Raw genomic sequence first — 16,203 nt, 5'->3', positions numbered from 1 at the left:
TTTTTAAGCATTTGGAGGACTTCAAGACTTATGCCCTGCTGGCGTCAGAGCAAAGAACTAAGACTAAAAAGTGTAAGGTATCTAGTTAAGTCAAATTTGGAATTAGTTGGGTAAGTACTCCCTTCTTATTAGACCATTCAAAATGAAATGGACTTCCTTATCAAGCAGTGTCTGACCACCTGTCTAGATGCCATGGGCATGATTTAAATCCTAAAATTCTTACCTTCAAAGAAATTCTATGATTTGAGTAAAATTCCACAAGTTTTCCTAAACTCTAGTCTTTTTCTGTTCAGTGATTTTGGTTGATTATTTGGTTGGAATAAGATGAATAAAATGCTACGTGCATAGCCTTAATTATTGCATAAGTGCAATTAATTCCATTTTTCTACATTCCTGCAGTTATTCCTCCCTCCTTTCCTTCTTCCCTCTTACCCTTTCTTTGCCCCGCCCCTTCCTTCTCCCTTCCCGCCTTTCTCCACTCTTGCTTCGGTGTGCTCTCTTCGGCTCTATTTCCTTGTCCCTCTCTCTTTGATTTTCTTGCTATCAAACAATCACTTAGCACTTACTATTATGCCAGACACTGTTCTAAATGCATTCAAATATTCCTTCTTTGAATCCTTATCTCAATCAATGACATAGGTGCTATTATTATTCACCTCTTTGAGCCCAAGAAAGGTTTAGTAAGTGTCCAATATCACACCAACAGATTTGCTTCTGCTGCATTAGTTTTCCAAAAGGTGCTTAAAAGTGGAAAAAATAACAATGTGCAAAATGAACCAGTCTGTTTGCCTTGAGCAGCCAGGTATAAGAGAGTCGCAGCCAGAGGAGGAAAACGCTTTGGAAAAGCAGCATTTATCTATTTTTTTTAAAGTTCAGCAGAAGGAAAGATTATAAATTAAATGAAATAATAAAGTTAGGAATGGACCCACCCAAAATTATTTAGATGCCAAAGTAAGCCAATCCCAGCTGTTATTCTTTGCTCTGGCTGCCATCCCCAGCAAGAGCAGCATGGGGGAGTGTGGGCAACCGGCTGCAGGAGCAGCTGGGCCTATTTGTATAAGAGGAAAAAAATAATGAAGACAAAGGGAAATTTCAGTGGCTAGCAGTGTGAATGGCAACTGGGGGCCTGGCTCGAGGAGTCTCAGAAGCAAAGTGCAGCAGACCTGTCAGCAATGAATTTCAATTCCAGAAATCATTCACAAGGCAGAGTGCACCCTACACCAATGCCTTTGCTGGCAAGGGTTTTATTCTTACCAATGACTATAAATTTTCTCATTTACCAGTATTCTGGGCATTCAAAATTAAACCAATATCTAGGACTGTTCTAACTCTGCAGTGGGTGTAAATTAGCAGACTGAAGGGACAAATGGCATCTCTAGTCTAAAAAAATATATTGCTGTTATAATATGTTCACTAAGATAGAAATGTAAATGCCTTGTAAACATAATTATGTATTCCAAAATGTAACTGTATATAATAAAATCCTAGTATTCTATTTATTTTACATCCCCCGAGACCAACGTTATAAAAGAAATCTAATGTGTTTCAGAATGATTACTGCTTTAATTGCATGTGGACTTTTTCATTAGTATAAATTTCTTAATTTTATTTTTCATTTTTATTCTTGCCTGCTTTTATTGATATTTAAATCTTGGGGCCCTCTTTTTTTTAATTCTTCAGATAGGAAAAGTTCTCTTACTATTCTAAAATAAATCAGATTTCAGTACCGGCATACTCATTCTGGAGCAAGTAAAAAACATTTGGACAAAAAAAAAAAAAAAAAAAAATCTGTCAAAAACAGTGCCCAGTATATAACTTTTGCTTTACTTCTGAGAAATATAATGACAAAGATATAATTACATTCTTTTAATTGTAAACATAATTGACTTAACTGTAATATTTTTCTTCATCCTATAGTTACCTATATATTTACAAAAAGGTAATTTTGCTTTGGGAAATTACTAGAAAATCATAGCATATTAATGTGTTGAAGTTTAAACATTAACTTCTCATAATGGTAACAATATAGTAAAGAAAATTATGTTTTTGTGGTTTATAAAATCCATTTCAGTATTTAATAATATGATTTTTTTCTTTTCTCTTTCTTCACCTGGACAGATGAAAAGGAAATATTTTCTGTCCCCTTAGTAATGGGAGGATGCAATTTTCTGGGTAAGTGAGTACATCAAAAATTAAAGTTATATCATTTGACTTAAAAGAAATATTTTTTCTTTTTGGTTTAAATTTTAAACATGGGTGATATGGCTATTCTAAGAACACAACATATGGTTAACTCAAGTTTATGCAGACCCTTAAACTGCCAGCAAGCTCAATATTCTAGTTCTAGTACTCATTCTAAGCAATTATAAAGTATCTGTCAGATACCACTCCTCTGAAGAGAAATGTGTGTAACATTTACGCATTGTGATGATGCCAAACTTGAAATTTCTTTTTTCCTTTTTTTTTGCTTTTAGTAAAGGAATATAAGATATATCAGTCTCATCCATAATAATACAACAATTTCTGAAAGAATCATTTTTATTTTCCATTACTTTTCCCACTTTCTTTTAAAAAATACATTATTTTTGTCTTGCTGGGAATTATAAAAATGGCTTGGACCAACATGGCTAACAAAGTTTGTTGGGCAACATCTCGCAAAGTGAAAGGTCACGGGTTCAGTCCCTGGTCTGGGCCCATGCATAGGTTGTAGATTCAGTCCATGGTAGGGGTGCATTGGAGAAGCAACTGATCAATGTTTCTCTCTCACATCAATGTTTCTCTCCCTCTCTTTCTCCCTCCCTTTTCCTCTCTCTAAAAATAAATAGCCCTGGCTGGTCTGCCTCAGGGGATTGAGTGCTGGCTTCTTGATCAAAGGGTTGACTGTTCGATTCTCAGTCAGGGCACAGTTTGATTCCCAGTCAGGGCACATGCCTGGGTTGTGGGCTATGTCCTCAGTTGGAGGTGTGCAAAGGCAGCTGGTTGATGTTTCTCTAGCACGTCAATGCTTCTCTCTCTTTCCTTCTCCCTCCTTTCCCCTCTCTCTTAAATAAAATAAAAATAAAAAGTAAATAAATTTTTTAAAATGTATCAAAATGATCATATCTTCTACATATTTATTTTGACAACTTTAGTTTCTAAAACTAAAATAATCAGGTGTTTCCCATTTCCATATTTATTTATGCCTTATAATAGTGAGGGACAGTGACTTATGTGTGTATTCTCCTGAATTATCCTTACTTTTGGCATATCTGTTTATATCTGTTAATTTCCTCTTTCATGTTAGGTGCATTATATTTGTTTAATTTGTATGGTGCTAAAAAACCTTTAAGGATATATTTCAAAATATATTGTCAATTTTGTAAAGCTTTTAGATAATAAAATCTTATTAAGGTAAAATTTTCATTGGCTCATTCTCAATTAACTTAGGTTAGAAAAATAAATTGAAAATACCTTATATAAACTAACTATAATTTATAAAACTTGTTATCATTATTCTCCTTCCTAAAGTATTACCTACAGCTATGCTTTTAAAACAATATATCTACAAGACAAAGGCAACAGTCAAATTATTCATAAAAACAGCCTTCACACAGGGACAAACTGAAAAAAAAAAAAAACAACCCCAAAATTCTTGCTTTTTGTCTCTGAAGGCATTCCTTAAAACAAAGATGTCAGGTAAGTTAATACGATTTCATAGTCCTGCCTTTGCTTTCTTTGTCACTAATTACATCCATTAATTGTTTGTCTCTCTTCATAGTTCATCACTCTAGAAATGAATGAGTTGTTACATTAGACATTGGGAGGTCACAGTTGGAGCAAATGAGAAGAAAAGGCAACTGAAATGTGATGTTGATTACATAATGGCCCAGATAAATTCAAACCACTCTCTGCCAAAGCTCCAAACTGTATCTTTCAATAACAGATGAATATTTTCAGAATAATTTTAAAGCAGTTCTGGATTTCTGTTCAGAGTTTTTGTAATAGAAGATCTGAAGCCAAACTAGGGCCTAACATTTTGGAGCAGAGGCAGAAGAAAAGTATCCTCAACCTTCTTTCTGACTTCTGAATGCTCCACCATCCCCATCATTTCATTTTCTGAGGTTTATTAGGAACCTTTCACATGTGGCATTTGTGAAAAGACTTAAGATTGGTAATACTAATGTGAATGGAGATAAATTTTATATATTAAATGCAATAGATAAAATAAGTTTATTAAGTACAAGAAGTTTGTTAGATTTTAAAGATTCAGACAATAAAATGCAATAAACTTGCCTTCAAATATTTCAAAGTCTACTTGTGAATTTGCATTAATCATATGTTACTTATACAAAGAAAAGTGAGAATTCTCTCAAGTCATGGAGAAATGAGGGTAATTTAATTTAGGATGGATAAAGGACATTTCTGATACTATCATGTGTAGCAGAACTCTGAACACAGCAGTATTTAGTTAATTGGGTATTCAAGGGTATCTCTGTTTCAAGGAGGACACAGTGGGATGGCAGTGGCAGGGTAGCAAGAATGGTAACAAGAAAGGATAAGGTACATACACAATCTGCTCATTGCTTCTTGCCCCATCTCCTCTACTCATCTCCAAGACTGAGCTCTGGTTCTCCTTCAGTTCCCAACTCTATGTTACTATAGCACTTAGTGTTACCGTATACATATATATGTATAGAATCTGTCCAGAAAAAGTCCAGCCATTGTTAATATAATGAGAACAGTTTGTGCAACATCGATACAATCTAGCAGCCACGGAGAGCAGACTGAAATGGGCATGCATAAACAATGACAACTTCACTGTACTAGCCAGTGGGGGTGATAGATGCCACTAAGTATGTGTACTGTGTGGCTGTCACATAACAAAATGACTGAGCAAGTAGAGGAGCGAATCTGCATCAAATTTTGCATTAAGCTTGAACATTCCTCCATGGAAATGATTCAGGTGATTCAGAAAGACCACAGCTATGGGCAGCTGGTGATTGGCAGCTTCATCATGACAACATACCCACTCATGCATCACATCTTGTGCATAGTTTTCTGGCAAAACATCAAATCACTCAGGTGACTTAGCCACCCTATAGCCCAGATTTGGTGTCCTGTGACATCTGGCTTTTCCCAAAACTAAAATCACCTTTGAAGGGGAAGAGATTTCAGACCTTTAAAGAGATTCAGAAAATACAATGGGGCAGCTCAAATACAATGGTAGTGATTGGGAGAACTATGTGAGGTCCCAAGGTGCCTACTTTGAAAGGGACTGAGGTATCATCGTCCTATGTACAATGTTTCTTGTATCTTGTATCTTCTTCAATAAATGTCTCTATTTTTCATAGTATATAGCTGGATACTTTCTGGACAGATCTTTTAAATATGTGTGTGTGTGTATCCTGCTTTATTATGATTTTTCTCTTTTTTACAACTAAACCTTAAGCTCTTAGAGAAAGGGTTTGGGTAGAGGTAGTGGCGTTGGTTGTGGGGTTTGTGTGTGCATGTTAATAAACTTTTTTTTAAAGATTTTATTTACTTATTTATAGAGAGAGGGGGAGGGAGGGAGAAAAAGGGAGAGAATCATCAATGTGTGGTTGCCTCTCACACGTCTCCTACTAGGGACCTAGCCCACAACCCAGGTACCTGCCCTGACTGGGAATCAAACCAGCGATCCTTCAATTCACAGGTTGACACTCAGTCCACAGAGCCACACCAGCCAGGGTTATAGTAGATAAGATTTTTATATAGAATTATTGATAAAATTCTCAATAATTATTGAGATCCCCAGTAGGGGGCATGCAAGTGGCAACCACACATTGATGTTTCTCTCCCTCCTTTCCCCTCTCTCTAAAAATAAATAAAAAAACTATTTTTAAAAATCGTATCTACTATAAAAATAATAGATATAGAATATTATTATAGCTAGATTATTTATGAATTTAAGTATATTTATCAAGACCAAAGCTGTCATTTGGAAATTTGAATAAATTACAGCTTTAATTTGGGTGATACAACTAAAGGGGAAGAAAATGAAAAAGGTAATAATATGAAAGTAAAGCTCCTTTGTAGCATCATCCCAAACACTTAGCCCAGGTTTCTCATGCTGAAGTGTGCATTTAGAATCACCTTCAGGGCTTGCGAAAAAACAGAGCCCCAGGATCATTGATGCAGTAGGCCCGATCACTAGCTCCCAGTAGACGCTGATGCTGCCAGGCCTGGCCACTTTGTACAGTGCTGGTTTAATATCAGCTTTTATCTCCTCTCTAGTTTCAAGAGTGGTGAAAAAAATCATAGACAACATCATCTCCTCTGCAATGGAATTTCACTACGCCTTTCTTTAGGTGAATAATATAGTAGTGGCTCTACCTTTTAAAATATAAAATAATGGTTCATAATTTTATCATTTTGACCATACGTGAAAGGCAACAACAGAAAGGGATTTTTTGGTTTTTACTAAGAAGATACTAAATACCCAACCTTTAATTAGTCTTTAGAAATGATCTGTCCACAAGGATCTCATGAAAACAATAATCCTTGCCCTCAAAGACCTTAAAATATATTTAAAATCATACATATAAATTAGAGAAGATTATAAGCCATCACAACACAATGTCATACAGCTCCATGGTACAGTTAAATATTCTATAACAATCACATGAGATAGAAAACCAGTGTTTATTAGGCCCAGAAGTTCAATGATTTAGCAAGAAAAATACAGCATAAAATAGAATACGCTGTACATTCAAATCCAGAATTGTAAAAGTGTATGCCCATACTCTTTCCACTAGATCATGCTAATAAAATTTCCAGAAGTGTTTTGGAGAAATTAGCCACACTGGGAGGTCTGGTAAGAAGAGGCAAAGAGTCCTACTTTTCTAGAATTGAAAGGATCTCAGAAATCACATAGTCCATAATAAACTTTTTGACTCAAGGTTAGGAAAAAAGCAATCAGTAGGCATAAATAGCTACATTTCAGTGCTGTCAGCCTCCTTGACTTTAGTTCCACAGTGTGTCTTGAGCTTTGAATTTAAAGCCCTCCTTAGTTCCCATTATTTCCTAGGAGGAAATTGGTAGAAAGGAAAGAGAGAGTGTCCCCAGATGACTTCTATTTTCTCTCTCTTTTATTCCCATTTTCTTTGCTGCTGTTCTTTTCTGGTTCTGAAATTGGTCCAAACACCTAAAATCATGTCCGTGACTTATCCTTCAGGATGTTGCTCCTTTGCTCTTTGCTGTCAATAAAAACCCCTCTTTATTCTGGTTTCAGTGAACTAAAACTCAAAATGCAAAGAAGCAAAGCAAAACTGTACAGAAAGACAGGTTTACATAAATAATATTGTAACTTAACTCAAGTTTAGCCACAGAGTAGATGGCAGACAGTGTTCTCTCCTATCCAGCATCCTAATTCCTTCCCTCTTCAGTTCCTCACAGTCCCATGGTGCTTGGGAGCATCACCTTCTACTAGAAAAATAAGCTAGACACACAGGATGAGTGCCAGGTAGCTAGTAAGCTGTTTATTTAATATTTCATTTCCTAAGTCATGAATTTCAACACATTTTGAATGCCTAATGAGTGTAATTAAATTTTTTAAAAATTTAACTGTTACATTTTCTATTCATTGAATTAGACCACAAAAATGAAATGTCGAAGGTAAACTGAGGACCAATAAATGCATATCATTTACTGACAACATGTTTTCTTTCCACTTTTGGTTTAAGGTGAAGAAGAAATAAAAATATCTTTCTGGAAGAAAAGCAAGGGAGGAGAAAAAGAGAGGAAGAGGGCTAGTGACAACACAGATGAGTAATCAAAGGATAAATGAGGTGATAAGGAAAAAATGAAAGGGTTGTGGTCATCACCCAGGAATGACAAGTGCACCAAAAAGTAGATTGTCAGGGGTCAGTGGTGGGTGTTAAACAGGTGGAGCGCAGAGGCTTTTTAAAAGGGCAGTGAAAATATTCTGTATGAAAGTATCAGGAGGAGTACATGTCATCATACATTGTCCAAACCTCTAGAATGTACACCACCAAGAGTAAACCCTAAGATAAACTATGGGCTTTGGGTGATGAAGATGTATCAATGTAGGTTCACCAACTGTAACACATGTATTTCTTTGGTGGAAGCTGTTGATAATAGGGAGGCTATGCATGTGTGAGGAGAGGGGTATTTGGGAAATCTCTGTTCCTTCCTCTTAATTTTGCTGGAAACCTACAACTTCTCAAAAAAAATAAAGTCTTTAAAAAATGGGGAGAAAAGTGGATTTAAAAGCAATAACAACAAAAGAACACTGATTACAGAGGAGCGAATATAGTTGGTGTGTTGGGAGGATGTCCAGCTGCTTCACTACAATGGCCAATGAGGGACGTGGAGATGAACACGCAGCAAAAGCCCTAGCCTTTCTCCTAATGTATGTTTTACCAAAGGAGCCATAAATAGTTGCTCAGGATCCCTTAGTTTCCTTGGTACTCCTCACCCACCCCCCATCAGATTTTCCTTTAAAAACACTGCTGTAAATCATTTTGTTTTAGTCATATACTCACTTAATAGCATTTATTGAACACTAGTAAGTGTGAGGAATGGTGCTCCACACCAGACACCTTACCTATTTGTCCAGGGTCAGGTAGAATAGAAAGCGTTCTTTCACTTTCAAAGCAAACAGTGCATGCTGGGCTGGAAGTTGTTTGTAAGACACTGTTTAGTTTAACTTTTAACAGTGTAGTCTGGCCTTAGTAATATCAGTTCTTTTGTGCTTCACAAAGCTGGTCTACAATTACCTTTGTTAGTAACTTGTTTATTTTGTGGCTTTGGTCTGCTGTCTCCAAGGGCCTATCAAACAAAGTTCCAACTTTAAATTATCAACAAAATTCTACAGTAACTTACAAACATGAGAGATACTAATATCTCATGTTCTTTCTAGTCATCTATTCCAGTAGGAGCTGGATTTCATAAAAGAAAAATCTTTGCTTTCAAGTACAAAACTGATGATTAAGGATTTTCCCTTGTTTTAAGTTATAAATTAAAAATTAACTCATGATTGCTTTTAGAATAAAAAAGGAAAGGAGGGGAGGTTAATTCTCTCTGAATCTCTTCTGATTTATTGAGGAACTTATAAAAAAGCTTCCTAAGGGTAAAGTTTGTGCCACATTAATTTCTATTAACTCATGTAATCCTTTGAGGGTGCTGCAAGTTATATATTACCCCATTTTAAAGATGAGAAAATCATACTCAGAAAAGATAAGTAAATTGTTCAGGTCATACGGCCAGAGGCAAGATTCACATTAGGCATGACTCATCCAAAGTTTAGAATGTGGGAGAGTTTTGTATCTACTACCTGGGACGAAACTAATTTTCTATGCGTACTATGCCAAGGCTATGAGCTAAATCCTTGAGAGTGCAGTGATAGCTGAGAGGTTAGCTACCAGGGATGGAAGTGGAAATACGTTTCTAAAGCTCAGAAATCAGGCAAATCATGGATTTCTTTCTCTTTTTTTTTTTTCCATACTAGTCGTGGAAGCAAGATTACCAAGAAAATGCGGCCCTGTGGTGGAACATCCTGTACTAGCCATCAGGTCTGAGGGGGGAAACTTCCTGAGCCATGAGTCAGTCATCTTGGCCACCACTGGGCCATATAAAATCAAGTTATCAATTCCACGGACATTTCGGTTCTTGAAATCACCACATTCTTCAACAGAAAATGTGCTCTCAATATCACAGACTGTAACACTTGGTACAAATGGTTAACACTTCCTTTTCATTCATAGCCCAGAAAATCCTGCTTACAAAATATCCAGTCTTGTCATTACCACACTTAGCATGAAAAATAATGCTTGCTTGAATTAAGTGTAAGAAATAACTAATCACTTTGATAGTTTCTCTTGTGCTTCAAATGTTACTTTAAACCACACTGAAAAATAATGATTAAAATAGTCATCATCCTTTGTATAACTTATCTAATATTCCATAGTATCAGATGTGGAACTAGAGACTACTAACAACATTTGGCCCTGTCTATTGAAACCAAGAAAATAATTTAAATCTCCACTCTGTACCTTTTTGGGAAATGTTTAAGTGGTATAATTTCAGTTATGTTTTGTTTTAATTTCTTTGAGAATGAACTTACAAGGCCACTTTAAAACTGCAGTGGCTATGTAGAGCGGGGTGTGCATGCATGCAAAGGGCCATTTGTGGATTCCTGCAGGCTAAATTTCTCTACTAAACCTCAGACTAGTGTTATACGCAAAGATAAAGGAATAAGTATTCACATGCTCTACCCCTAAGAATGCCCAATGATGATTCCAGCAGATAACTTTGATGAAATAAAACTGGCTCAGCAGACAGTTAACAGCAGTTTTCACCAGCAATGACCAATTTGATGTCTGATGCCTTATTATGTGGTCATAGAATTGAGGCCATCTCATTCCAGACAGAAAGAAGAGGCTCCCTCTGTGAAATGCTCTTAAGCTGAATAACAAATCTAACATGGACAGCAAAATAATAATATGACAACACAAATTTCCAAAAGAACATTACATTGTAACAAAATGACCATTACATGTATTGATTAGTCAAGAAAGTATTGGTTCTTTATTGTATAGGGAACACTGTCCTCACAAAATTTTTAAGAAATGACTTTATACAATTAAATTATTTTTCAGTCCAAAATTGGCCTGGTTCATTTGTTTACAAATTTCACTTGCTACTTTTCTTAACTCTGACCTCCCCTCACCCTATTTCTATACTCAAGGATAACTGTTTTCCCAATGTAATACCCAACATGCAGATAAGAACTAAAAGATTCACAAAGCCATTCAGGGGCTTTTGTATGTCCAGATACACTTCTGTGATGCACAGGCAATATTTGTCTGTAATAAGTATAAAAATACAAAGAATAGCACTATCCAAAGTCCTTACATAGATTTCTTCTATAGGTATATTCTGTGTAAAGCAAATTTAACAAAACATTGTAATTCCTTTCATCTCACCCAGTGGCTTTTATATATATATATATATATATATATATACACACACACACACACACACACACACACACACATGCACACGCGCGCCACAGTTGATAATACCTAATTACTGCTGAAGAAACAAAGCTATGAGCTGGGTCAGGAAAAACTGGCTTGGTCACTGCCTCTTTTTTATGTGCCCTAGATATAAAATAAATGTCACAGCCTCCAGGATGATCATTCAAAAATGCTCTTCTAAAATTCTTTTTTCCCCATGTATATAAATGGAAAGAATTCTAAAATGTACGGTGTAAAACGAATGTGTGTAATAAATTAATATATGCACAGTTTTATAGCAAAAAATGTTGACTGTAAATCCGGGGAAATGCACAGGGGATGTAATCATCTTCTAAATTATTCTAACAAGAAGTAAAAGGTATGGAAAATGGGATTTGGAGTGCATGAAATCTACCAAGATTAACCATAGATTTTGTGCTAATTAGGACCAACTTCTTCGGCCTTCCATAGCACTTACTGATATCCAAACTCATGCCATTCCCAAAGGTTTTTCTCTTCAGGACACACTTCCTTCAACCTCAGTTTAGAGCAGTCTTCAGGAAATATTAACAGTGTAATTTTTAGGTTAAAAAAATATGCTTTCCCAGATACTCTCTCTCCATTTGGTTCTCTCAAAAACCCACTAAAATAGGCAGACAAAGCACGGTTACTGTCCCTGTTTTCAAATTAAGGAAACTGAAGCACAATCACCAGTAGTTTAAGTGGAAGGACTTGAGCTGTAGAGACTTCTGACTTCAAATTTTGAGCTCTCTGAACCATGCACGTCTGTATAAAATGCTTAGAATATCCACATAGCCTAACACTCTCTATCTCATTTTCTATATGTATGGATATATATTTGATGCTCAAATCTACATTTATAATGGCAATATATTTTAAGAATGATCTTTTGCCATCTCCATGCCTTTATTTAGCTACCTTTTCACCAAACATCTTCTGCTTAAGCAGCCATTCTCCCCTGGCTTCTGTGATTGTGTTGTTCCTTATTGGGACTTGAACACCTACCCCATCTGCCAAGTTTCCTTGATTGAATTTCTGGGGCTTTCCATGTGTATTGGGATTTCTTGTATGACATGGGGTTTTGCTCCTTTGTTATTTTCTTCTTTGAGCTCCATTATCAAAAAGGTTATTTCTGCCTTCACTGTAACCTCATTAATGCAGGACGATGAAAAGTAAGGTGAGAACAGACATCAACAGAGGGAAGTGGCTGAACCCACCAGGACTCTTTCCTTCTATTCCCTCTTCTCTTCCTTTTTGTCATGAGGATTATAGCTATTTTTCAAGGAAATTCTTGGGGTAGAATATTATAAATTTGTATTAGTCACACCAATATTACCCTCTTTAGGGTACTGGCTATAAAGTTGGCTATACTCTGATATTCATAAACTTTTAAATATTTGTCTGATATAGTTAATCTCAACTCACATCTTTACTGAAAATTCTCACAGAGTAGGACAAAAATCTTGCCATTTTAACCTCTGCCTTATCTTTATTTGTTAACCCTGCTTACCTTGTACCTATAAAACACATTACAATATATGCATTGTCCCAAGGGTAAATACTAATGGATCTTTTTTTAATCCATTAGTATTGCCCTGTGTTAGCATATTGGCTTGAGATGGAGTGGGGTAAAAATTCACTAAGAAGAGTAAGGGATTCACCTTCATCCCACTGTGGAAAGTAAGGCAGAAGATACTCCATATCTGACACCAACTTTCTGCCTTGTCTCCCTCCTTCTCTGCCTTTTCTCCCTTTTAGTCCTAAAGGTCTCTTTTCAAGCTCTGTTTAAGAACATGCTATTTTGAAATATAGGGATGGATGGAGGAGAGAGAAACAGAGAGTTCTTGGGCTTCTTTCTTTCCTTGAACAAATTTTCATATAATTTAACTCAAGCTTTGTTTATGACTCTTTGGGAAGAGACCTAGGCTTATGGTCTCAAGAGTCATCTTGATAATGAAGGACGTAAGAAAAATGCCTGTCTGACTCCCATATGGCACAGAGCACAGGTATGAAATGAATCCTTGGATTAATTCAGTAGGCCACCTCCAGGGAGGTGGGGTCAGGCACCAGTGCAGAGGCGCTACATTACTTAAATCTAGTACCTCTTGTTTTGAAGGATCAAACACTTGTTTACAATTTGAATGACCTAATTACCAACTGCTGAAATGTTACCATTTCTGATATCATTTAAGATAGCAACAGATTATACTCTGAAATATCCTACCCATAGTTTTTGGATACCTCTAAATGTACATTGAATTCCAAAGTGTAGAGTGGTAAATGGGCTCTTCATGTTCCATTGATGGGACTGCATATTTCTGCTCTGACAGTCCATTGCTTTCCTTTCAGGAGGCATTTGCTGCATTGGGTTATATCTACAGTGTGATCTCTTAGCTGACTTTGCTAACTGAACTGCACAAGTGAGAACATTCTATTTTCAGGTAACTCTATTCTGTCTTTGTATAAAGACACAATATTGCACATTCTCAGTGCCATTAAAGCCAAAGGGAAATTTTGTAGGAGTTTTCAGTCTAGTTTTCAGTCTAGTGCACACATATATACTAGCAGTTCTACTTCCACACCATTTAACACAATTCATAAAATCAGTTACAGTTATTCCTTTGATTAAGAGAGATTGAGTGAAGGTGAGTCCGATAACTATAGTCTGCATAGCATTTAGTTACATTAGAGAGTTTTGGTATTCTCTGACCAAATTATAAGCCTTCTAATGAAATATTAAAATGAGATTATCTTTGAAAACATACTGATATTGACCTATCAGAAAACGAGAGCCTTAATAATGAGGTATAAAAGGTTAATTCTGGACATAACAGAATGGTATCTTGCCAAAACTGCCAGCTCATCCACTTGTCAATATAAGAAAAACAACATTTTTATCATGGTTTTTTTTCCTGACATCCTTATTTATTCATATTCCATCATGTCAAATTTCTACATTTTGATATATTTGATTATTACCTCTCAGAAATATGCATTTTGATATATACCATGATACATCTTCCCAAATCAAATGTCTATTAATGCTAAGTACTATATTTTAAAACTTTACAAATTTAGAGGCCAGTGGGTCTCTTAAATTCATATTACCTACTAGAGAGTGTTATAGGGAATCTATTTAAACTAAAAAAAAAAAAAATCCACACATTTTAGCTATTCTAAAAATGAGGGATTTCTATAGTCAAAATTAACTGTTGATTGTCCAATAAAAAGACAAAAAGATCAACCATGTCATTTAAAACTGAGACAGGCCTTCCTTTTTGTTTCTCCTACTGATAAACATCACACCTATATTTTAAATATACAGACTTCTGTTCATTGTACAGTGGGGGGCAATTTGAAACCTTACACAATTGAGAAATGGTTCTTACGTAATTTCTGTTGTTGCATCTGTTATCTGTCTCAATGTATGGTAATAATAAATACTTCTTTTCTGAAAATTTATTCCAAATTTCTTTTAAATCATCAAAGTCACTTTCTTAGAGTGTGGGTTTCCTTTGTTGCTTGTTTCTTTCCAGGAAGAATCATCAAAGCTATTCATATTCAAACCTATTCAGACTGGCTTTTACTGATCCTGATGCAAAAGCTATCTTTTGATCATTTATTTATAACTAAAAGCTGCCATAAATAACATAGTTGCAGAACTAAATATTTAAGTGCTCTGATAGATCAGCAGGTAAGCAAAATAAATGTATATTAAAAAATAGATGCAAATGAATAGTATCTAATAATTTGCTCAATTTATATCAGTTTACAAGAATTGCTAATAAACTGTATATTTTTTGTCACATATAAAAATATTGTAATAATTAGTTCAACAAGAAATCTAATGTATTTCCATTGTTAGTCATTTTAATTACATGATTATCACTTTGTTATCATGAGTAAGGACTCACTTTGTCTGTCAGGAATTTTCTTTTTTCCTCCCCCCATCCCCATTATGGACAACACAAAACAACGAAACAATTGCACCTCTACTTCTAAAGCCCTTCCCAGACATCCCTGTTTTCCCATAAATTTGTATTTAAATACCAACTGATAACTTGGTGTATTCAGCCCCTCAAGGCTATTAACAGCCCGGTTTCTACCCTCTTCTGTTGTGTCTGCTAATGAGTGAACTTCTCACTAGTAAAACCTAATATTTACAAGGTAAAAATAACATCTGTAAGTTGACACGTGATTTTGCACTACCTTCAGCTCTGCTAAGATGACAAGCTAATCCAGAGGTACTTAGAATCTTAAGTCAGTTTTGCAATAATTTTTCAGGTGCATCGTAAGGGTCTGTGAAGGCCAAAGGTCTATGTCGAATGACTTTGTTTATTTATTTATTTATTTATTTATTTATTTATTTTTAACAAAAGGATCTGAAAAGGTGACCTACCTTTATGTGTCAGGCGTAACCGGGGGTGAGTGGTATCAGCTGTGTGACCTCCTGTCCAGAGCTCCAGTAAGTAACCCCACAGGAGCCAGGTGAGAACGTATCCCGCGGATGCCATCCTGCCGCTCTCCGTGCAAGCCCTCCGATCCTGAATTTAAGGCGGGTTTGAGTTTTACTTAGGACTCCCCTCCAGGGGCAGCGTGGGAGAGGCTTTGTGAGAAATCGAGCGCGTTGTCATCAGAGAGCACAGTTCCAAAGTGCCATTTGTCAGGCGGTATTTAGATATGCAAAACCTTTCTTTCCCCGGGACAGTTGTTTATAAGCCGGGAGCAAGAGGACATTCCGAGGAGTGAGTCGTCAGAGCCATGTCCTGCAATCACTTCGGTAACTACGCCGGTAGGCTCAAGAAGAAACTGTATTTTTTTAGTCACTTCTGCAAGCTGTTCATTCAGGAAAAAGCCCCCGAGCACACGCACTGCCTTCCTACCGCGGAGCTCTTCTCGTCTGGCTCCGAGAAGCCTCTCAGTCAGCCTCTTGCACCGACTTGCCAAACAGCTAGTTTTAATTCACCTTTCACCTTGCTAATTAAAAACAAGAAGTGCCATTCCCTCTAGGAGTTGCAGGATCCACCCTGCAGGGAGGGATGCCGTTCTGTCAGCGAGCTGTGTTTACAGGGAAAGTTCAGGCAGGGTTGAGCGGCGTACTTGCTGTTTCTAGGAAGTGTTGTGGTGCACGTGCCCTGCTCCCACCTCCCCCTGCCAGCGTTAAGGCCGCGTCACTCAGCGGCAG

At 36.4% G+C, this 16,203-nt stretch overlaps 1 protein-coding gene across 1 annotated transcript in view; it reads right to left on the bottom strand.

The window, feature by feature from the left end:
- SEMA3E (semaphorin 3E) overlaps positions 1 to 15,792 on the bottom strand; it is a 250,607-nt gene extending 234,815 nt beyond the window's left edge. The window contains exon 1 of the mRNA XM_054563978.1: positions 15,418 to 15,792. Coding sequence (XP_054419953.1) covers positions 15,418 to 15,532 — 115 coding nt within the window. The 5' untranslated portion in view covers positions 15,533 to 15,792. The remainder of the gene's footprint in view (positions 1 to 15,417) is intronic.
- Positions 15,793 to 16,203: the final 411 nt, after the last annotated feature.

Source organism: Pteronotus mesoamericanus, unplaced genomic scaffold (assembly GCF_021234165.1).
Source record: "Pteronotus mesoamericanus isolate MK-2021 breed Mesoamerican mustached bat unplaced genomic scaffold, CSHL_Meso_final scaffold_85, whole genome shotgun sequence".
Taxonomy (NCBI): domain Eukaryota; kingdom Metazoa; phylum Chordata; class Mammalia; order Chiroptera; family Mormoopidae; genus Pteronotus; species Pteronotus mesoamericanus.
This window is presented reverse-complemented; position numbering and strand designations above follow the sequence as displayed.